Raw genomic sequence first — 24,036 nt, 5'->3', positions numbered from 1 at the left:
GGGAGGATGTAAATCCTAATGGGGTCCATGCAAGAAGCGAAACTACCCATGGTCCGTAGATTTGCCTTTAGTTCCTGCCGATCTATAGCCTGTTTTTTTTATTTTGTTGTTGACTAATAATGTATTGTTTAAAATGTTCTCAACTTGTTTTAAATCAAATCTGTGATATGCTAGTTATTTTACTGTCCATCCATGACAGGTTTTATTAAGTCTAAAATATATGTATTATTAATTTCTAACTTGTCGATATGGCTGAAATACTGCTGATGTGACGTCAATTTTTAACTAGCACACTCACCCCAAGTCAAAACATCAAAACATTAAAGGGCAAGTTCACACGGAAATGAACCAATTTTTCTTGTACTTTTTCCACATTAAAAGTGTTAACATAGAAGTGTCATAGACAAAAATATAAAAACATCATATTTAATTAACATATTTTTTGCATTAAAACGATTTATATTTTTCACATTTACTAAGTGTTCTATTTCCATAACAAAAACACCATGGCTTATGCCCCTTGCAATATGACGTCATTGGTGCCATTTGATAAACATTATGACGTCATCATGCTTTGTTAGAGCCGCTTCACGTGGTGTAGGTACAGTTTTGTGATTTTAGCGTCTCAGATGCCAGCCAGAATTGTGTTATACTGAGTCACCACTGCGCCGGAGTGTGTCGTAGACCATGTTGTTTTACATAAAAACTGGTCCTTGATATCTTTTGCGTTGAGAATAGACAGGGACCCAGTTGAATTAGCACCAATTACGTCATAATCTAAGGGGGATAACTCAGGCCTATTTTGCTCGTAAAACGAAGGCCTCATAACGGCATATCATTTTAACACTATTGTGAGCTTCCTACTTTCACTGTGAGAAAAAATGAGTGTATATTTTCAAACACAGATACTAACTAATTCTAAAATTGCGTTTTGTTTAGAAAAAGAAAGAAAGTGATTTTTGCGTGTACACTTCCCCTTTAAAGGATTTGGTGGATAGAATAACCACACTAACAGCTTTTTTGTTGTATTGTCTCTCTAAGATCATTGTTGTTTTGCTGACTGTTGATTAATGTTTTATTTCTCTTAGTTGATGAGCCAGTTTAAGGAAGAGACGTCTGACCCTGAAGAAGAGCTCATGATGTCAACAGAAAATATCAGCAAAAAAATCAAAATCAGGTCTGTCAAAATACCTTTTGCCTTCATCTGACAAAAGCTGAAATCATGTGGCTGTTCCCAAGGGAGACAACTACTGTTTTTACCTCCCCTTAGCTGTTTCAACATATTTATCTTTAAATGTTTTAATTAACGTTCGTTGCAAGTTTATTTATTTAGTGTGAAGCTTTAACACTTCTTAATATCGTGTTATTGTAGAAAGTAAATAAATCTATTGTTGACCAAAGAAAGTTTGTGTATCGAAAATATATGTACCACATGTCTTTTGATAACATTGTGCTGTGCAGAGTTGTGTCCCTTTGGTGTGCCAGAAGCATACAATCATGAGTTTTTATTTAAAATATGCTCTGATTTTGATTCTTGGTTTGTCAGTCATCCAAGACGTCGCAATTTGCGATGCAGAGTTGTCTCCCTTAGGCGTATCAGAATCTTATGATTGTGATATGTCAGCACTGTGCTTGTGCCCATGGGTTTTACCGACCTGCCGCACACGTCTAAGACCTGCATTAATTCAGGCTTAGTACTCACATAGAGCTGACATGCTCTCCTGTTGTATGAGACGACTTAATTAATTAGGGGGACAGGCTTGGAGACTTGGTTGATTGAGTGTTGTCCAATTCACTCTCTCCAGCATAATGAGAGTGCATGTTGTGGATACTAACAAATAGATTCCCATGTGTTGGGCTTATAGTGTGTGTAACAGGGATTTATGTAGGAGTCCAAACTCAGTTCCTTGGCAGGCAAACTGGAACAAAATTGTTATGTTATTCCGAATTGGGATTTGTTAATTTCTTATTTTCTTTAATTCAAATGTATATTTATATAAATCAGGTATGTTTAAATCCATTTGGGGAGTTGTTGCTAACTTTTGCTGCAGATTTGGTGCCAAAATATCGGCCTATGAGCAGGTACCGATAAGGCCTTGTTTCATGGTCATGATGATACTGAACAGGTCCATGAAACTCAGCAGGTCCATGATACTAAGCAGGTCCGTGATACTCAGCAGGTCAATGATACGGAACAGGTCCATGATACTCAGCAGGTCAATGATACTGAACAGGTCCATGATACTCAGCAGGTCAATGATACGGAACAGGTCCATGATACGCAGCAGGTCATTCATACGGAACAGGTCCATGATACTCAGCAGGTCCATGATACTCAGCAGGTCCTTGATACTCAGCAGGTCAATGATACGGAACAGGTCCATGATACGCAGCAGGTCCATGATACTCAGCAGGTCCATGATACAGAACAGGTCCATGATACTCAGCAGGTCCATGATACTCAGCAGGTCCATGATACGCAGCAGGTCAATGATACTCAGCAGGTCCATGATACTCAGCAGGTCCATGATACGCAGAAGGTCCATGATACTCAGCAGGTCCATGATACGCAGAAGGTCAATGATACGCAGCAGGTCCTTGATACTCAGCAGGTCCATGATACTCAGCAGGTCCATGATACAGAACAGGTCAATGATACGGAACAGGTCCTTGATACTCAGCAGGTCAATGATACTCAGCAGGTCCATGATACTCTGCAGGTCAATGATACGGAACAGGTCCATGATACGCAGCAGGTCATTCATACGGAACAGGTCCATGATACTCAGCAGGTCCATGATACTCAGCAGGTCCTTGATACTCAGCAGGTCAATGATACTCAGCAGGTCAATGATACTCAGAAGGTCAATGATACGCAGCAGGTCCTTGATACGCAGAAGGTCAATGATACGCAGCAGGTCCTTGATACTCAGCAGGTCCATGATACTCAGCAGGTCCATGATACAGAACAGGTCCATGATACTCAGCAGGTCATTCATACGGAACAGGTCCATGATACTCAGCAGGTCAATGATACGGAACAGGTCCATGATACTCAGCAGGTCCATGATACTCAGCAGGTCCATGATACTCAGCAGGTCCATGATACGCAGCAGGTCCTTGATACTCAGCAGGTCCATGATACTCAGCAGGTCCATGATACGCAGAAGGTCCTTGATACTCAACAGGTCCATGATACAATGTCACAAGATTGTATTGAGGACAGTGTTACAATGCAATGTTAAAATACCTCTGAAAATAAGAACTTTAAATAATACCTATTTTGGAACAAAATAACTTTTTTCCGAAATTTCCTGCCAAGGAAACTTAGGTTGGAATCCAAGATAAATTCCTGGAGTCTTCTCCAGATTGTCTCCTTGTCATTGCTAACCCTGTATTTAGCTTTGGGTGTTGTCAGATCCTTATTCAGCTTGTCTTATTCTTCATTATTTGCATCAGTCCAAAAAGAATGGAAAAAAGGTATACAATGTTTTCTGTGCTTCGTCTTCATCCTCGATTATCCAGGCTAGGATATATTCTCCATGATTTATAACCTGGGCCCATTCACTGCCTTCCATTTTGCAATCGATCAAATGTCGTCATTTCGGTCACTCATACTACTCTCTTTGTGTCTGGTCGAATGACACGACCTGATAATAGATGTCCAGTCATATGTCAATGTTCAATGTTCGATTAAAACAGGGGACGCAATTTGTTGTGCAGAGTTGCGTCCCTTGGGCACGCCAGAAACCTATGATCATGGGTTGGAATCCCGGTTCGCCCCGATTATGTTTCTAGGGTTGTCAGCACCATACCCGTGCTCGTGGGTTTCACCGAAGTGGTAAACGTCTGAGACCTGCATCACTTCAGGCTTTGCTCCCACATTAAGCTGACACGCCGCGATATAACTGGAATACTGTTAAAAGCGGCATTAAACCCAACTCACTCACTCACTCTATTGAAACAAGCGGTGAAACCGCCTGTACTGTCTTTATAATGCCCTCTCAAATACCCTTTCTACCCGTGAAACCCATGCTTACTGTAAAAGGCGACTATTCTTGCCATAAGAGGCGACTAACGGGATCGGGTGGTCAGGTTCGCTGACTTGGTTGAGGTATGTCATCGTATCTCAATTGCAGATCGATTCTCATGATGTCAATCACTGGATTGTCTGGTCCAGACTCAATTATTTAAATACTGTCATCATACAGCTGGAATATTGCTGTGGGCGTCAAACGAACAAATACCCTTTCCCTTTCTCTGTCATGGTATTCATGAAAGCATTCTTTACTAAAACTCATTCTTTAAACAAACAAAAAGCGCTCACTTGAACAATGCAGCGATTATGGATGTAAATCTATGTCCAATTTGTGTTCAGAAGTAGGATTTTGATTCATTGTTAAGGTCAAGCTCAGTGGCAGAAATTCTGTGCTGTGCTGGTGAGAAGTGAGATGGAACTGGCAATGATGTGAGCTATGGTGGTGAATTGGCCGAGGGTATTTCTAGAACGGAAATTTGATACCCTGGATCACCGAGGATGTGTCCTGTCTGTTGTCCACACTTCACCTGTCCTGACTGTCAGCATGTCAGCTGGTACCATTTGTACACCATTTGTTCCCTGCGTAACTCGAACTGTTGTGTATTGGAGTCCTTTAATCTTCAGGTCAATATTAGAGGTGTAACGATATGGTGGGGTCTTGAGACAATACGTATCCTGATACTGTGGGTGCGATACAAATCGTATCCCGATACAGTAGATTTATTTCATAAGATGTATCCTGATACTATGGGTGTGATACAATTCGTATCCTGATACAGTAGTTTTATTTCATAATACGTATCCTGATACTATGGGTGCGATACAATTCGTATCCCGATACAGTAGATTTATTTCATAAGATGTATCCTGATACTATGGGTGCGATACAATTCGTATCCCGATACAGTAGATTTATTTCATAAGATGATGTTCTTCCTTTTTGCAGGTGAATCACAACCCAGAATCATTTATTTTTAAATTTAAGAGATCAAAGATGGGATAGTAATACCGAAACGTTTAGCTAGAGGGCACTGTAAATATTTAAACCCACCAGAAGATACATGTAATCTGTGTGAGCTGGTTATTGAACAGTTTCTGTAAGGCTATAAAAAATAATAGTCTTGGTTCTCAGGCACCACCCGCATCATCATAAAATCTGCTGCACGTTTTGTTTTTATTTCCATTTTCAAAACAATAAAAAAATCCTAATACTTAAACCCAATGCACAAAAAAATTGAAAATGGAAACAATACGAAACGTGCAATGAACTTTATGATGATGTGGGCAGTGCCTAAGAACCAAGACTATTATTATTTTAGCCTAATATCCTCTTTTCTTTTTACCAATATAACTTGTAATGTAATGTATTGTATGTATCACAATACAGGGTTGTATATCGATGTATTGTATCGTGGGCCTCGTATCAGGATACAATACTGTATTGCTGCATCGTTACACCGCTTGTCAATATATCAACTATTTGAAGTTTCATATTAAAGACGAATGGTCCAATTATCATCTAAGACGTCACAGTTTGTGCATCTTCCCGAGGTAAGCGTGTCCACTAGCCTATATCAAAGCCTAGCTTCTACCCTTGCCACATCAAGGCCACTTTTTGGGGCTTGACCTGGCGCCACCTCGCATAGATTACGAGTTGTGCCCCTTGTAATGAAAACGCGATATCCAATCAGATCGCTGTTCTTATCTCGTATAGCTTCACAAAGATGGCGACTACCAAAGGCAATGACCAAGTACATCAGACAACGAAAACATTCGCAATTTCATCCCTGACTCAGAAACATAGGCAATTGTTGTGCGGTTTAATAGTTAAAAAAGACATATGACAGCGGTAAATCACTTTCATACGAAGGTGTACCAATCATGGATGTTGATTTTGTGAAACATTCTCTGATTTGACTATCAAAATGTGTGATAATCCAGTCATATTTAGCACAGGAAAGTAGGCTTTATGTTGCAAGGGTGGAAAACCTTGTGGTGGCTAGTGGACGCTCTTGCCTCGGGAAGAGGTGGAACAAGACTTTGATTAAAAGGCTAGTGGACGCTCTTGCCTCGGGAAGATGTGGAACAAGACTTTGACGAAAAGGCTAGTGAACGCCCTTGCCTCGGGAAGATGTGGAACAAGACTTTGATAAAAAGGCTAGTGAACGCCCTTGCCTCGGGAAGATGTGGAACAAGACTTTGATAAAAAGGCTAGTGGACGCCCTTGCCTCGGGAAGATGTTGAACAAGACTTTGATAAAAAGGCTAGTGGACGCTCTTGCCTCGGGAAGATGTGGAACAAGACTTTGATAAAAAGGCTAGTGGACGCCCTTGCCTCGGGAAGATGTGGAACAAGGCTTTGATAAAAAGGCTAGTGGATGCTCTTGCCTTGGGAAGATGCTGTTTGCTGTGCAGAGTGAATAACAGGATCACCAAGATGTTTTTTTAAACATTGTCATCACTAGATTGTCATGTTTGTGTGACATCATATCACAATCTCAGCACATTAGAATTTGCTAAAAAATTAGATTACAGAAATGTTGATGTTTTCTCATCATGTGCTTATAGATGAATGTTTTATACGCATGTGATCATGTTGATTTAAATATTGTAATAAGTCAAATACTATTACCCTATTCCACGTAAAAAGCGCCCACGGCGATATTTGCTAATATATTGGCTAGTGAACAATCCCAATTAGCACCCCTTCCGATTGATCAATGTACACAAGACTTATTTATTCGTGTATATTACACACTCGTGTGTTATATGCACCCTTAATTATGGGCAACCCAGCAACCTCTTCAGCAGCCCACGTTTGCCGTAAAAGGCAACTATGCTTGTCGTAAGAGGTGACTAACCGGATCGGGTGGTCAGGCTTGCTGACATGGTTGATGCATGTTATTGTATCCAAATTGCGTTGATAGATGCTCATTATGTCAATCACTGGACCGTCCTGTCCAGACTCAGTATCATTTACAGACCCCCAATATATTGCTGGAATATCCCTTAGTATGGCATTATACAACAAACAAACAGGCTACAGAAAATTAAATTTTCAGGATCTTGTCAGCTTATTATTTATCAGCTGCCATCATTAATAGTATTGGTAGTACATGTACTGATAGTTAACTGTCAGTCTTATCATTATGGTGGTGAGCTATTATTTGTATATGGCAATTCTTATTCCAACTGGGGACATGGGTTGTCTTTGGTGCTGAAGTTTGCTGACCGCCTCCGTGGTCTAATGGTAGAGCGTCCGCCCAGAGAGCAGAAGGTCCGGGGTTCGATCCCTGGCCGCGTCATACCAAAAGACGTTAAAAGATGGTACTTGTTGTTACCCTGTCTGGGGTCCGCCATTAAGGGACTAAAACAAGGACTGGTCGGCTCGGAGTCAGTATACTGTGTCTGAGTGTAGTATTCATGTTAAACTGCGGCATGGTATCTCAGAGAGCTAGCACTATAAATCGGCATCAGTCCGGACTAGTACAAGCAGCCACACACACACACGTACATGCACGTCACTATATAAGTGCAATAATCTTGGACGCAACGTTAAAAGCCCCATTTCACCTCACCTCTTATTCCAACTGGGGACATGGGTTGTCTTTGGTGCTGGAGTTTGCTGTGCAGGTAATTTAAGGTCATGAAAACTTTGTGGATGGGTCCAGGACGGGTGAAGGAAATGCGAGCCCTAGAGATACAGAGGGTGATGTTCATGGTTCTGACCCACAATGTTACTAAGAGATAGATCGAGGTTAATGTCTGTGTAAAGGGATTTGTTAGATAAAACACATTTGAAATTAATGCACACGTGTGATATTGTTGTCACTTTGTTTGAGCACAACCTGAAATGCACTCACCTCACATAAAAATTATTAATTACACATTCAAATGGTAGTCTAATGTGGTCATGTATATCGCGATATGGGGTATCATTAAATGTTTAATGTTGATACAAATGTAAGAATATCGATACTTAGTTCACTCCTCAGAAACGTTCAGAATTATTAAGATTACCATGGTTACGATGGACATTGAGAAGGTAGAAAATTCCATTTTAGGCATTTAATGGATCAGCCTTGACATTTTTAGCATTAAATTGCCGGTCTGCAAAGGCAATTTTTATGCATAGACAGAATAATCAATCATTATTAATCGATGTATCCATATGTCAATCATGGGAGTTAACTGGCTGTAAAAGTCCAGTTTCCATCCTTGCCGAACTAGGCTGAAATTTCTGGACTCAATTGAGTTATGGCATTACAATCGAGCCCAGAAATTTCAGCCTAGTTCGGCAAGGGTTGAAACTGGACTTTTACAGTCAGTTAACTCCCTTGCTTCAGGAAGATGTATATCAAGATATCGTTTTACTTGTGAGTCAATATCCATGCTCAGTTTTCTTATCGGTGACATATATTGTGACTAGTATATTGTAGTGTTTCTAGTGTAATAGTCACTATATGGCTGAAATATTGCCGATGTGACTTTAAATCTAAACTCTAGTGTGACATTTGTCAAATGGTGGTAGCCGCATCTATGATCTGCCTTCCTTCAGGCTTCTCTCTGAGCTACAGTTCATGATAGACCCGTGAAGATCCGGGGTAGATAGGTCTTCAGCAACCCGTGAAGATCCGGGGTAGATAGGTCTTCAGCAACCCGTGAAGATCCGGGGAAGATAGGTCTTCAGCAACCCGTGAAGATCCAGGGTAGATAGGTCTTCAGCAACCCGTGAAGATCCGGGGTAGATAGGTCTTCAGCAACCCGTAAAGATCCGGGGTAGATAGGTCTTCAGCAACCCGTGAAGATCCGGGGTAGATAGGTCTTCAGCAACCCGTGAAGATCCGGGGTAGATAGGTCTTCAGCAACCCGTGAAGATCCCGGGTAGATAGGTCTTCAGCAATCCGTGAAGATCCAGGGTAGATAGGTCTTCAGCAATCCATGAAGATCCAGGGTAGATAGGTCTTCAGCAACCCATGCTTGCCATAAAAGGCGACTATGCTAGTCGTAAGAGGCGACTAATGGCATCGGGTGATCAGGCTCGCTGACTTGGTTGATGCAGATCAATGCTCATGATGTCAATCACTGGATTGTGTGGTCCAGACTCGATTATTTACAGACCGCCGTCACATAGCTGGAATATTGCTGAGTGCGGCGTTAAACAACAAACGTAACGTCAACGTCACGTCAAACGTCAGTCCATGATATAACTGAAATGTTCAAATCAGTGTTAAACCCAACTCACTCACTCATTCTCTCATGCACATTATGATGTTCATAACAAACTCTGTACATACAATGTTGCGTCTAATTGTCTCCAACGTTCAGTGTATTGGCAATAGACAAGTATAACTTGGTCATGTGTTTAATCCGATTGCCATGTTGTGTGTAAAGCATGTGGCAACGGATCTTTTGCAGTTTGTCATAATATGTTGTTTTAAGCTTTTTAAAAAACATTTTCAACAGATTTTAATTATAGGATTTTAATAATTTATCTACATTGATAGGGACAGTAAAAGATGTTATATTTTTTTTAAATTTGACATATTTCTGGTCAGCAAAAAAACCCCACTGCTTTTAATAATTTGATTATTTTTAACATACATGTATTTCAATTTATGGCAGTTGGCGAATTCGTAAACAAAGTTTAAACAAATGTCAGGCCTTTCTATCCCTTGTATTTTAATGGCCACGTCCGTATATTCCAGGTCGGTGCTCTACTACATGGAATCAGCCACCGGTAACCTGACATGTTTCACAGACCTGCCGCCCAGAATGAAGATCAGACAGGTGACAGTGGCAAATTGCATATTGTAGGATTTTTTTAGCTCACCTGACTGATTGTCATGGCCTGTCTCTCTGTGTGTGTCATAAACATTTTCTTCTTGACACCAATGCACCAATTAAGCTAAAACTGTACATGCTTGTTCCCACTGATGATGTCACCCCAATTTGTTCAAGCGGTTCGAATTAGCAGCCATTTTGAAAAATCAATTTTATGGTAATATGTCAGCCAGTTTTCTTCAGAATGTAATGAAAGTTGGTATGTGGTTAATTAGAAGGTCTCAGTACATATACAGGGTTTGTACATGCTTGAAAATGCCTTGAATGTTGAGGTCCCTCTTGAAAAGCGTTGATTTTTTGTGTCAACCTTGAAAAGCCCTGAAAATCACCAAATTAGCTTCAAAAGCCTTGAATTGGTACACACTGACATATTCTTGTTCATCAAAGCATTAAAGCACTCAAAAATATGTAACAAAGATGTTTCAGTGAAATTTATCATAGTGATAGATTTGTGTGCCAAAGACCCTGGAGAATTCATGACAGACTTAATTTATTCTTTTTTTTCGGTGAAAAAAAGATCTTGTTGAAAAATGTGTGAAGCCAGACTGCTTTTCAGGTTGTTTTTTTTAATGGTTTTATTTCTTTTTAGAGAACACAAACATTAAGTTATATTATAGTACACATGCAATCTTAAATACATACAAGTTTCAAAGTATATCTATGGATAATAGCAAACAAAACTACTTCAGTGTCAGGATGCTAAGACATCTTTGTTGGGTTGTGCAATATCGTGGGTTTACACGAATAGGTGGTGACAGAGTGACCAAAATGTCAGGAACTGTGTGTATTTACATTGTGAATATGATATATTTCTGTTGATGTAATATGAATCGGTTATTTCTTGTTTGATATGTTGGAAATTTGGTATGGAGTTGGAAATGTTTGATTTGAGTATGTTTCGCTTTGGTGCAGTTATAATATGAGGTCTTATGACTGATATATAATATATGCAGGATTTAAAATATTGACAGACTAAGCCAAATAATTTCTGTCAATATTTTATTAAATCCTGCATATTATATATTAGTCATAAGACCTAAAAAGCCTAAATGGGTTTTACTGAATGGGCACATGTCTAAGACATACCGTATTCGACGTAATATGCGCCCACGGCGATATTTGCTAATTTATTGGCTCGTGAACAATCCAAATTAGCACCCTTTCCGATTGATCAATGTACACAATAATTATTTATTCGCGTATAATACACACTCGTGTGTTATATGCACCCTTAATTATGGGCAATTAAATTCTGGAAAAATATATCTCTCGTATATAAACATTTCAGGCTGTCAGCATAAACCACGAAATTTATCTTTCAACTCTGTTTTCTTCGACAAAATAATATTCTAATGAGAGCCCCCTATTTCTAATTTTGAGAGCGCCCTGGGCGCTTATTACGTTGAATACGGTACTTCCCTTCGTGCTTTCGTGATGTTACTGAAATATTGATGAAGATGTCAGTCAAACCAAGTCACCCCCTCACTTTGATTGCGTTGCAGATGGCAGTAGGCCCGGACCATGTCATCGTCGTGACAACAGAACGGCAAGTGTTCACATGGGGTGAAGGGTCGAAAGGTCAACTTGGACATGGCGACACAACAAGTCGATCTCGGCCAGAACTAGTAGATGCCTTGAAGGGGAAGTCCATATCAATGTAAGACGAACTGCGATCATTGATTTAGTTGAAGAGCATGGTTAACAATAAAGTGGGATCCTGGGTCCTAAAAGTAAGGGAGAAGTCTAAATTTAATGATTAAAAACTTCTTTCCTAAAGCTTTCAGACATTACCCTGTACATACCCTAAATGTAATTATGAATTTTATTATGTAATTATTCTATTGAAATGTCACAACTTAAAAGGTTTATATTTGATCGATCAAAAACTTGTTAACATCCCCAGCCCCAATGGAATTAATATATTTTTCCGACATCGATTGCTCAAGCTATTATTACACAGCTCACTCGCACTCACTCACTCATTCACTCCTCACTCTCACTCACCTCACTCATCTCTCTAACCTCACTCACTCACCTCTTTAACCTCACTCACTCACTCACTCACTCACCCATCCACTCACTCACCTCTCTAACCTCACTCACTCACTCACCTATCTAACCTCACTCACTCACTCAATCAATCAATCACTCACTCACTCACTCACTCACTCACTCACTCACTCACTCACTCACCCACTCACTCACCTCTCTAACCTCACTCACTCACTCACTCACTCACCCACCTCTCTAACCTCACTCACTCACTCACCGCTTTAACCTCACTCACTCACTCACCTCTCTAACCTCACCCACTCACTCACTCACCCACTCACTCACTCACTCACTCACTCACTCACTCACTCACTCACTCACTCACTCACCCACTCACCCACCCACCCACTCACTCACCTCTCTAACCTCTCTCTCTCTCTCTCTCTCTCTCTCTCACTCACTCACTCACTCACCAATCCACCCACCCACCCACTCACTCAATCACACACTCACTCACTGGTTTGCCTAGACTTAAAACCCATTTCACCTTTCATCTCCTCTCACTCACTCACTTGCAGAAAGGGGCGGTCGGGTAGCCTAGTGGTTAAAGCGTTAGCTCGTCACGCCGAAGACCCAGGTTTGATTCCCGACATTGGTACAATGTGTGAAGCCCATTTCTGGTGTCCCCCGCCGTGATATTGCTGGAATATTGATAAAAACGGCGTAAAACCATACTCAATCACTCACTCACTTGCAGAAATGGAAAAAGGTAAACTTTGTGATATGCAACTGAATCTTTTTCCCATGTTTAGAAGTACTGTGTGGCACTCTTCATAAACAATTTCCATTCTATCCCTGCCCTGTCTGTCTGTGTTTGCAGGGCCTGCTGTGGGGATGGCTTCAGTCTGTTCACCAGTGACAATGGACTCGTGCTCACCTGTGGTGATGGGTCGAAGGGTTGTCTTGGACATGATGATTGGTCGTCCACCTCCAAACCACGCCTCATTGAGAATCTGCTCAGGTATACAGACAGGATCTCTTACAGGATCGGAAATTGCTTGCTTGCTTGTTTGTTTGGCCTGAAAATAGTGGAATCTGGACCAGACTATCCAGTGACTGACGTCATGAGCATCAATCTATGCAATTGGGATACAATGACATGCATCAACTAAGTCAGCGAGCCTGACCACCTGATCCCGTTAGTCGCCTAGGTTGCTGAAGACCAATTATAATCAACATTTTCACAGGTCAGAATTCTGTGTATTAGAGTGTCAAAGGCATGGTCAGTCCCTGCTGTATTCCGCTATTCCAAGGTCACACAATATTTTGCAGAAATGCCAACTCGGTGCAGAATTATACCTATCTTGCAGAAAATCATATTTTGTGCAGAACTCCTGCAGGATTTTGCATTTATCTGCCACAGAAATCGTTAATATATTGCAGAATTTTAACGTGTGAGCCGAAAGCTGATTTCAAATGTGTGAAAGGATTTATTTCATTTTGAAGTGAAATTGACTTTTGTATTATTGCTTACCGAAAGTTGTTGTCTGTATGGTTAGGCTAGTGATGTCCAGGTTCACTTCAATAAGCTATTCTAGTTGTTGACGAAAAGGTCTGACACAAGTCAAACAGGTGCAAACCGATGAAATGCTTGAAAATTAAGCTTAAGAGATTGCAGAATTTTGTGTAGAATTATTAGAATTTGGTTGCAGAATTTACCAAAAATTATGCAGTATATCTTTATTTTTTTCACCACGGAAAACAGCAGGAACTGCATGGTTAATGTCAGTTCTTGGTGCCTAAACGGAAAACTTAAATGTTTTTTTCCTGAAAAAATACCTTTTGACAACATTTCTCATGTGAAGCCAGTGATCAATGTACTTTCACACAAGTTATCATGACAAGGTAGATGCCTACATGATAACGCTATTATCGGTCTCAGTGAAAGGGTAGGGGGCAAAGCTGCTAATTTACAACTGCTTGGTATCTCTCTCATGGTGAAATGGGATTCACTGATTTTGAGGATGGATCAATACTATTCTTCATCTTTAAGTCCAAAGGATCACCTCAACCTCTTTGCCATTGCCCTTTGGCAAACTTGAAAACCGAATTCTATCCCTGCCTTATTCTGATAAGTTGTCAATAGAGAATCTTACCCAAGCCTTGAATTTTAAACTTTTATTCACTCGTGTTGATATATTTATTTATGACACAAGGGTTAAATGCTATTTATCATCCAGCATCATTAGTATTAAGCAGTGTCCTGTGTGTAAGTAGTACAGCTAACAAGCTTCAGTGGCTGAGAGATCAGTGATGTCAGTTGACAGTGACATCACAGTAACTGATGATGTCACAATGGTCTGCCATAATCTAATCATACTTAGTGACTTTTACACAGTGTATGAATACTTTTCCAAACTAACAGATGTAATATTGACCTCCTCATTGCACATTCAAAGCTTGATTGTAACTGTGTTCATATTCCAGTGTTGACGTAGTTGCGCTGGCATGTGGACCAAGTCACGTAGTTGCTGTAGGCAGTGAGGGGGAAGTCTATGCATGGGGGGACAACAGCTCCGGACAGCTGGGCCTTGGCAACGAAATCAGTCAGTGAGTGATCTGTTACCAAAAATGCATGTTTGTAGGACTCCCCAGTTAGAGTCCATGACAGCTAGGCCTTGGCAACGAAATCAGTCAGTGAGTAATCTGTTACCAGAAATGCATGTTTGTAGGACTCCCCAGTTAGAGTCCATGACAGCTGGGCCTTGGCAACGAAATCAGTCAGTGAGTGATCTGTTACCAGAAATGCATGTTTGTAGGACTCCCCAGTTAGAGTCCATGACAGCTGGGCCTTGGCAACGAAATCAGTCAGTGAGTGATCTGTTACCAGAAATGCATGTTTGTAGGACTCCCTAGTTAGAGTCCATGACAGCTGGGCCTTGGCAACGAAATCAGTCAGTGAGTGATCGGTTACCAGAAGTGCATGTTTGTAGGACTCCCCAGTTAGAGTCCATGACAGCTGGGCCTTGGCAACGAAATCAGTCAGTGAGTGATCTGTTACCAGAAATGCATGTTTGTAGGACTCCCCAGTTAGAGTCCATGAAAGCTGGGCCTTGGCAACGAAATCAGTCAGTGAGTGATCTGTTACCAGAAATGCATGTTTGTAGGACTCCCCAGTTAGAGTCCATGAAAGCTGGGCCTTGGCAACGAAATCAGTCAGTGAGTGATCTGTTACCAGAAATGCATGTTTGTAGGACTCCCCAGAACCGTAGCGGATTGTCCTGTTTTCGATCAGCGCTTTCAGCATCATAGGTTTTCGGACATCATATGATCTATCACGAATACTTGCACTATAACGTACTGATTGAACTTCGAAATTTTACTGCATCCGCCATCTTTGTTTATTTGACTTATAGACTTTTGCCATTGACTTTTTACATTTCTTGGTGTGAATGTTGTCCAAACTGCACTGGCATGCCCCCAGACCCCCCTAGACTTTTCCTCTTTTTTCGGGAAAACCTGCTCACATCTCTGAAAAATAATATGTAAGACCCTTGGGTCAGAGCAGTGTAACTAACTCACTCCCTAACTCACTACTCAGATGTCAGCCAGAGGAGGTATCTATCTCGGAGCCGGTGGTGTTCCGCGACGTGCGCTGTGGCAACGATGGAACCATGCTTCTGTCTGACGTCGGCAGCGTGTTTGCCTGCGGAAGTAACGAGAACAATAAGCTTGGTCTCAACAACAGGCAGGGCTTTCTCATGGCCATGAAGAATATCTTCACTAAGGTAGGCACATCCTGCGTACTCAGCAGAGGAAGGCACATCATGCATACTCAGCAAATGTAGGCACATCATGCATACTCAGCAAATGTAGGCACATCCTACATACTCAGCAAATGTAGGCACATGCTGCATACTCAGAAGAGGTAGGCACATGCTGCATACTCAGCAAATGAAGGCACATCCTGCATACTCACCAAATGTAGGCACATGCTGCATACTCAGAAGAGGTAGGCACATGCTGCATACTCAGAAGAGGTAGGCACATCCTGCATACTCAGCAAATGTAGGCACATCCTACATACTCAGCAAATGTAGGCACATACTGCATACTCAGAAGAGGTAGGCACATACTGCATACTCAGAAGAGGTAGGCACACACTGCATACTCAGCAAATGTAGGCACATGCTGCATACTCCGAAGAGGTAGTCACATACTGCATACTCAGCAAATGTAGGCACATGCTGCATACTCAGAAGAGGTAAGCACATGCTGCATACTCAGAAGAGGTAGGCACATACTACATACTCAGCAAATGTAGGCACATGCTGCATACTCAGAAGAGGTAGGCACATCCTGCATACTCAGCAAATGTAGGCACATCCTACATACTCAGCAAATGTAGGCACATACTGCATACTCAGAAGAGGTAGGCACATACTGCATACTCAGAAGAGGTAGGCACATACTGCATACTCAGCAAATGTAGGCACATGCTGCATACTCAGCAAATGTAGGCACATCCTACATACTCAGCAAATGTAGGCACATCCTGCATACTCAGCAAATGTAGGCACATCCTGCATACTCAGCAAATGTATTAGGCGACTAACCGGATCGGGTGGTCAGACTTGCTGACTTGTTTAATGCATGTCATCGTATCCCAATTGCGTGGATTGATGTTCATGTTGTCAATCACTGGATTGTCTGGTCCAGACTCGAATATTTACAGAGCGCCATCATATAGGTGGAATATTGCTGAGTGCGGCGTTAAACAACAAACAAAAAACAAAATCACAAGGGTGAGCACTTACTTCACCTTCACAATTGTAAACAAATACACTACCTCCACAATTATTTAGAGTCAAGTCTTTGATTGTACTGTAGAAGTTGGATATTGATAACATCATCTTCATGAATCTGTCCCTTGTGTCAGTGAACTTTCGTCGCTCAAATCGCCATGACCGGTATTGGCATCCATCACATTATACAAACTAAATATTGATGCATCTGGCATTGCTACCTGGGGCTTTACGAAAGTCAGCCGGATGATCTGATTGGTTACAGGAACAAGTTTTTGTTTTATTTCAGACGGAGGTCGAAGGACGTAACGTGCTAACTCCGGTGAGGGCGTTGGCACGACACCGCGTCCTTGACATCTCTATCGGCCCGCATCACACGGCTGTACGGGTAGCATCGGGACACGTGTATACGTTCGGGCGTAACACCGAGGGTCAGTTAGGCATCGGGAACACCAAGGCGTCCAATACCCCTGTGGAGGTGAAGCCACTTCAGGACAAGTGTGTCAATGTAAGGAGGATAAAACTCATGTAGAACATATCACAAAAGAATCTGTTCAGGTTGAAACGTTACACTGATGTAAAAATATTATGTGTTTTCGGATCGGTTCCCATCCTATGTGTCTGCGTTCCCATCCCATTCCGATCCATAATTTGAAAATTATTCAGTGACTTTCACCAAACTTGGCATAACAAAGTAGACACAATTTATGGATAGCAACTTCTTTTTATACCCCTGTTTACGAAGTAAATCGGGGGTATATAGCGTTCCGTTCGTCCGTCCGAGCTTTTGTACGGCCCATAACTTGCTACACACATTTACCACAATGAGTACTTGTGCCTTTTGCTAGTTTGAAGATTCTGAACTTTTTAATGTTTGCCGTTTCCATGGAAACATTAAGAAACTTAAACTTTTAGGGTGGGTGTTTTGTACGGCCTTTATCATTTTAACTGTGCACCCTAGCTTCACCAAACTTTCTACACACATTTACCACAATGAGTACTTGTGCATTTTGCTAGTTTGAAGATTCTGAACTTTTTAATTTTTGCCGTTTCCATGGACACATTAAGAAACTTAAACTTTTAGGGTGAGTGTGCTGTACGGCCTATATCTTTTTAACTATGCACCCTAGCTTCACCAAACTTTTTACACACTTTAACAACAATGAGTACTTGTGCCTTTTGCTAGTTTGAAGATTCTGATTTTTTTAATTTTTGCCGTTTTCATGGAAACATTAGAAACTTAAACTTTTAGGGTGAGTGTTTTGTACAGCCCATATCTTTTTAACCATGCAACCTAGCTTCACCAAACTTTCTACACTCATTTACCACGATGAGTACTTGTGCCTTTTGCTAGTTTGAAGATTCTGAATTTTTTAATATTTGCCGTTTCCATGGACACGTTAAGAAACTTAAACTTTTAGGAGGGGTGTTTTGTACGGCCCATATCTTATGAACTATGCATCCTAAGCATCTGTGCTTTGTCTTAGTTTGAATTTATGAATTCTTTACCATATCTGTTAAGGCTAGATGGAAATTATTAATTTACTGATTTTCTTATATGATATTGTTCCATTTTTTATGTGTTTTTATATCAACAATTTTTGGTCCTTTTGATAATTGTTCTTATGTAACTCCTCAATCAAATTTTTATTCAAAGGTGTTCATGGTGATCACCTTCCTCGTAGTGAACACTGGTAACATGGGAGATTGGGGGGGGGTCAATTGTCACTGGAACTCAATCTTAGTTTTTAAAACAATGAAGTTAAAATTAGTTAGAAATATGTAATATTTCATTAAGTAACAAACTATTTACTATTTGTTGTTGACCAGCGGGGATAACTTGGGTATGTGAGCTTTGATCACTTCTTACTTGTTTTTTACTGTAAAGGCGATGTTTCTGTATGGACCCTTATATCGTTGTTCTTGCAAACATCTTGTTTCATCTCAAACAAGGGTAGGGTTTGTTTCCGGACCACAACTTGAAAACTGTTCAACATATTTCAGTGTAGCTCATCAGCTTAACTGGTGCCTTTAGTTATTTTCAAATCTTTATAAGTTTGATTTTGTTACATTTCCCTGGAAACAATATGGTCTCAAACAACTCAAGACTTCAATCCCGAGCCATAACTTTCAAACAAATGAGACCAGGGTTTGATCCCCGGCTGTGTCAAACCAAAAGACATTAAAAGATGGTACTTGTTGTGACCCTGTCTGGCGCTCGTCATTTAAGGGGCTAAATCAAGGACTGGTCGGCTCGGAGCCAGTATACTGTGTCTGAGTGGGGTATTCATGCTAAAACTGCGGAAGGGTATCTCAGTGGGCTAGCACTCTAAATTGTCATCAGTCCGGACTAGTACAAGCAGCCACCAAAACATGTGTATGCACGTCGCTATATAAGAGCAATAATCATGGATGCAATGTTAAACACCTTTTCTGTGCAGTGCTGTAAGTGTGGCCCTCTAAAACTGGTCGGCCTTGTGTGCAGTGCTGTAAGTGTGGCCCTCTTAGACTGGTGGGCTTTGTGTGCAGTGCCGTAAGTGTGGCGCTCTTAGACTGGTTGGCTTTGTGTGCAGTGCTGTAAGTGTGGCCCTCTTAGACTGGTGGGTTTTGTGTGCAGTGCTGTAAGTGGGGCCCTCTTAGACTGGTGGGTTTTGTGTGCAGTGCTGTAGGTGTGGCCTTCTTAGACTGGTGGGCTTTGTGTGCAGTGCTGTAAGTGTGGCCCTCTTAGACTGGTCGGCCTTGTGTGCTGTCAGCATGGTCAGTGTGGCCCTCTTAGACTGGTGGGCTTTGTGTGCAGTGCTGAAAGTGTGGCCTTCTTAGACTGGTGGGCTTTGTGTGCAGTGCTGAAAGTGTGGCCTTCTTAGACTGGTGGGCTTTGTGTGCAGTGCTGAAAGTGTGGCCTTCTTAGACTGGTGGGCTTTGTGTGCAGTGCTGAAAGTGTGGCCTTCTTAGACTGGTTGGCTTTGTGTGCAGTGCTGAAAGTGGGGCCCTCTTAGACTGGTGGGCCTTGTGTGCAGTGCTGTAAGTGTGGCCTTCTTAGACTGGTGGGTTTTGTGTGCAGTGCTGTAAGTGTGGCCCACTAAGACTGGTGGGCTTTGTATGCAGTGGTGTAAGTGTGGCCCTCTTAGACTGGTGGGCTTTGTGTGCTGTCAGCATGGTCAGTGTGGCCTTCTTAGACTGGTGGGCTTTGTGTGCAGTGCTGTAAGTGTGGCCCTCTTAGACTGGTCGGCCTTGTGTGCTGTCAGCATGGTCAGTGTGGCCTTCTTAGACTGGTGGGCTTTTTGTGCAGTGCTGAAAGTGGGGCCCTCTTAGACTGGTGGGCCTTGTGTGCAGTGCTGTAAGTGTGGCCTTCTTAGACTGGTGGGTTTTGTGTGCAGTGCTGTAGGTGTGGCCCACTAAGACTGGTGGGCTTTGTATGCAGTGGTGTAAGTGTGGCCCTCTTAGACTGGTGGGCTTTGTGTGCAGTGCTGTAAGTGGGGCCCTCTTAGACTGGTGGGCTTTGTGTGCAGTGCTGTAAGTGGGGCCCTCTTAGACTGGTGGGCTTTGTATGCAGTGCTGTAGGTGTGGCCCTCTTAGACTGGTGGGCTTTGTGTGCAGTGCTGAAAGTGGGGCCCTCTTAGACTGGTGGGCTTTGTGTGCAGTGCTGAAAGTGGGGCCCTCTTAGACTGGTGGGCTTTGTGTGCAGTGCTGTAAGTGTGGCCCACTAAGACTGGTGGGCCTTGTGTGCAGTGCTGTAAGTGTGGCCCACTAAGACTGGTGGGCTTTGGGTGCAGAGCTGTAAGTGTGGCCCTCTTAGACTGGTGGGCTTTGTGTGCAGTGCTGTGTGCAGTGCTGTAAGTGTGTCCCTCTTAGACTGGTGGGCTTTGTGTGCAGTGCTGTAAGTGTGGCCCTCTTAGACTGGTGGGCCTTGTGTGCTGTCAGCATGGTCAGTGTGGCCCTCTTAGACTGGTGGGCTTTGTGTGCAGTGCTGAAAGTGTGGCCTTCTTAGACTGGTGGGCTTTGTGTGCAGTGCTGAAAGTGTGGCCTTCTTAGACTGGTGGGCTTTGTGTGCAGTGCTGAAAGTGTGGCCTTCTTAGACTGGTGGGCTTTGTGTGCAGTGCTGAAAGTGTGGCCTTCTTAGACTGGTTGGCTTTGTGTGCAGTGCTGAAAGTGGGGCCCTCTTAGACTGGTGGGCCTTGTGTGCAGTGCTGTAAGTGTGGCCTTCTTAGACTGGTGGGTTTTGTGTGCAGTGCTGTAAGTGTGGCCCACTAAGACTGGTGGGCTTTGTATGCAGTGGTGTAAGTGTGGCCCTCTTAGACTGGTGGGCTTTGTGTGCTGTCAGCATGGTCAGTGTGGCCTTCTTAGACTGGTGGGCTTTGTGTGCAGTGCTGTAAGTGTGGCCCTCTTAGACTGGTCGGCCTTGTGTGCTGTCAGCATGGTCAGTGTGGCCTTCTTAGACTGGTGGGCTTTTTGTGCAGTGCTGAAAGTGGGGCCCTCTTAGACTGGTGGGCCTTGTGTGCAGTGCTGTAAGTGTGGCCTTCTTAGACTGGTGGGTTTTGTGTGCAGTGCTGTAGGTGTGGCCCACTAAGACTGGTGGGCTTTGTATGCAGTGGTGTAAGTGTGGCCCTCTTAGACTGGTGGGCTTTGTGTGCAGTGCTGTAAGTGGGGCCCTCTTAGACTGGTGGGCTTTGTGTGCAGTGCTGTAAGTGGGGCCCTCTTAGACTGGTGGGCTTTGTATGCAGTGCTGTAGGTGTGGCCCTCTTAGACTGGTGGGCTTTGTGTGCAGTGCTGAAAGTGGGGCCCTCTTAGACTGGTGGGCTTTGTGTGCAGTGCTGAAAGTGGGGCCCTCTTAGACTGGTGGGCTTTGTGTGCAGTGCTGTAAGTGTGGCCCACTAAGACTGGTGGGCCTTGTGTGCAGTGCTGTAAGTGTGGCCCACTAAGACTGGTGGGCTTTGGGTGCAGAGCTGTAAGTGTGGCCCTCTTAGACTGGTGGGCTTTGTGTGCAGTGCTGTGTGCAGTGCTGTAAGTGTGTCCCTCTTAGACTGGTGGGCTTTGTGTGCAGTGCTGTAAGTGTGGCCCACTAAGACTGGTGGGCCTTGTGTGCAGTGCTGTAAGTGTGGCCCACTAAGACTGGTGGGCTTTGGGTGCAGAGCTGTAAGTGTGGCCCTCTTAGACTGGTGGGCTTTGTGTGCAGTGCTGTGTGCAGTGCTGTAAGTGTGGCCCTCTAAGACTGGTGGGCTTTGTGTGCAGTGCTGTAAGTGTGGCCCTCTAAGATTGGTGGGCTTTGTGTGCAGTGCTGTAAGTGTGACCCTCTTAGACTGGTGGGCCTTGTGTGCAGTGCTGTAAGTGGGGCCCTCTTAGACTGCTGTGCTTTGTGTGCAGTGCTGTAAGTGTGTCCCTCTAAGACTGGTGGGCTTTGTGTGCAGTGCTGTAAGTGGGCCCTCTTAGACTGTTGGGCTTTGTGAGCAGTGCAGTGTGCAGTGCTGTAAGTGTGGAGTTTCCCTGATGCGTTACAGCGGATCCAGTGCGGGGAACACTTCACGGTGGCCAGTACACGCGACCATGAGTTGTACTACTGGGGGCTGAGATTCAAGATGCCATCCCAGCAGGCAGTAGAGGACAACACGAGTCGGTCCAGCACCAACGGAAGTATCACCAACGTGTCCTCCAGTGTCATCTCGAAAGACGACATTCGGCTAGAGAGTATCACACCTAGAAAAGCCTCTGCCTCCAACTCGCGGACACACAGCTCGGCCAGTGTCAACAGCCTCAACAGCGGGAAGGAACAACAGACTGTGTCCGGTCAAGATGGTGAGTTATTTAGGCGAGTTACACTTGTCATTGTTATTTTAAATTCAGCTCTCCTATGTTCAGAGATGAACATTATGCATTCTCAGATTTGAGTGTTTTTCAGCATTCTACTATGATTTTGGAAAACACTTGATTCTGATTGCTCAATCAGCCATTTCAAATCACAAGCACCTGTGATTGAAACAGCTGATTTGAAAACTGATCCCAGGTGAAGCTGAGGGACTGGTAATTTATTATAGGGGGTGAGATGAAAACATGACACAGCAAAAGAGAGAGGGGTCGCCAGAATTTATCACAACTATATTAGGGGACCATGGACACATGTTCTATATTTTCAAGTAAAACTTCATTAATTTTAACATTATGTAGAGATTAGTCATTTATTATAGGGAGAATGGGTGGGTCCTGAAAAGCTGTTGGTCACATATTTGTAGGGGGGCATGAAAAAATGTCACTTAAAATGGGTGGGGGTGAGCGAAATTTGATACAGAGTTAAGACCAATACCACCTCTTTTTTGAAGCAATCCTCCTAACCCAATTCCTAGATCCATCCTTTACATGTGCATCCTTGGTATATCTGCATCCTTTTACATGTCCATCCTTAACATGTCCATCCTTTACATGTGCATCCTTTACATGTCCATCCTTGGAATATGCATCCTTTACATGTCCATCATTTACATGTGCAACCTTGTTCTTGTCCATCCTTGGAATGTGCATCCTTTACATGTTCATCATTTACATGTGCATCCTTTCCATGTCCATCATTTACATGTGCATCCTTGTTCTTGTCCATCCTTGGAATATGCATCCTTTACATATCCATCCTTTACATGTCCATCCTTTACATGCTTTATATATGTAGCCTCTACATGTCCATCCTTTACATGCTTTACATGTGCATCCTTGTTCTTGTCCATCCTTGGAATATGCATCCTTTACATGTCCATCCTTTACATGCTTTACATATGTATCCTTTACATGTCCATCCTTTACATGCTTTACTTATGTATCCTTTACATGTCCATCCTTGGAATATGCATCCTTTACATGTCCATCCTCTACATGTCCATCCTTTACATGTTTTACATATGCATCCTTGTTCTTGTCCATCCTTGGAATATGCATCCATTACATGTCCATCATTTATATGCTTTACATGTCCATCATTTACATGTGCATCCTTGTTCTTATCCATCCTTGGAATATGCATCCTTTACATGTCCATCCTTTACATACTTTACATATGTATCCTCTACATGTCCATCCTTGGAATATGCATCCATCATTTACATGCTTTACATGTGCATCCTTTACATGCTTTACATATGTATCCTTTACATGTCCATCCTTTACATGCTTTACATATGTATCCTTTACATGTCCATCCTTTACATGCTTTACATATGTATCCTTGTTCTTGTCCATCCTTGGAATATGCATCCTTTACATGTCCATCTTCGTTCTTGTACAACCTTGGAATATTCATCCTTTACATGTCCATCCTTTACATGTCCATCCTTTACATGCTTTACATATGCATCCTTTTTCTTGGCCCCCTGGAATA

At 42.6% G+C, this 24,036-nt stretch overlaps 1 protein-coding gene across 3 annotated transcripts in view; it reads left to right on the top strand.

Moving 5' to 3' along the window:
- LOC124117551 overlaps positions 1-24,036 on the top strand; it is a 95,029-nt gene that overhangs the window by 23,771 nt on the left and 47,222 nt on the right. For 2 of the 3 annotated variants that reach the window (XM_048380818.1, XM_048380819.1), the window contains exons 12-20: positions 1,089-1,177; positions 3,460-3,480; positions 9,747-9,828; positions 11,385-11,539; positions 12,755-12,895; positions 14,362-14,484; positions 15,476-15,662; positions 16,969-17,187; positions 22,175-22,469. In XM_048380818.1, coding sequence (XP_048236775.1) covers positions 1,089-1,177; positions 3,460-3,480; positions 9,747-9,828; positions 11,385-11,539; positions 12,755-12,895; positions 14,362-14,484; positions 15,476-15,662; positions 16,969-17,187; positions 22,175-22,469 — 1,312 coding nt within the window. The remainder of the gene's footprint in view (positions 1-1,088; positions 1,178-3,459; positions 3,481-9,746; positions 9,829-11,384; positions 11,540-12,754; positions 12,896-14,361; positions 14,485-15,475; positions 15,663-16,968; positions 17,188-22,174; positions 22,470-24,036) is intronic. The other variant, XM_048380820.1, reaches the window with a different exon arrangement.

Source organism: Haliotis rufescens, unplaced genomic scaffold (genome assembly GCF_023055435.1).
Source record: "Haliotis rufescens isolate VD_foot unplaced genomic scaffold, xgHalRufe1.0.p SCAF_33, whole genome shotgun sequence".
Classification (NCBI taxonomy): Eukaryota; Metazoa; Mollusca; class Gastropoda; order Lepetellida; family Haliotidae; genus Haliotis; species Haliotis rufescens.
Note: the sequence above shows the minus strand (reverse complement) of the source record. Positions and strands in the feature narration are given on the sequence as shown.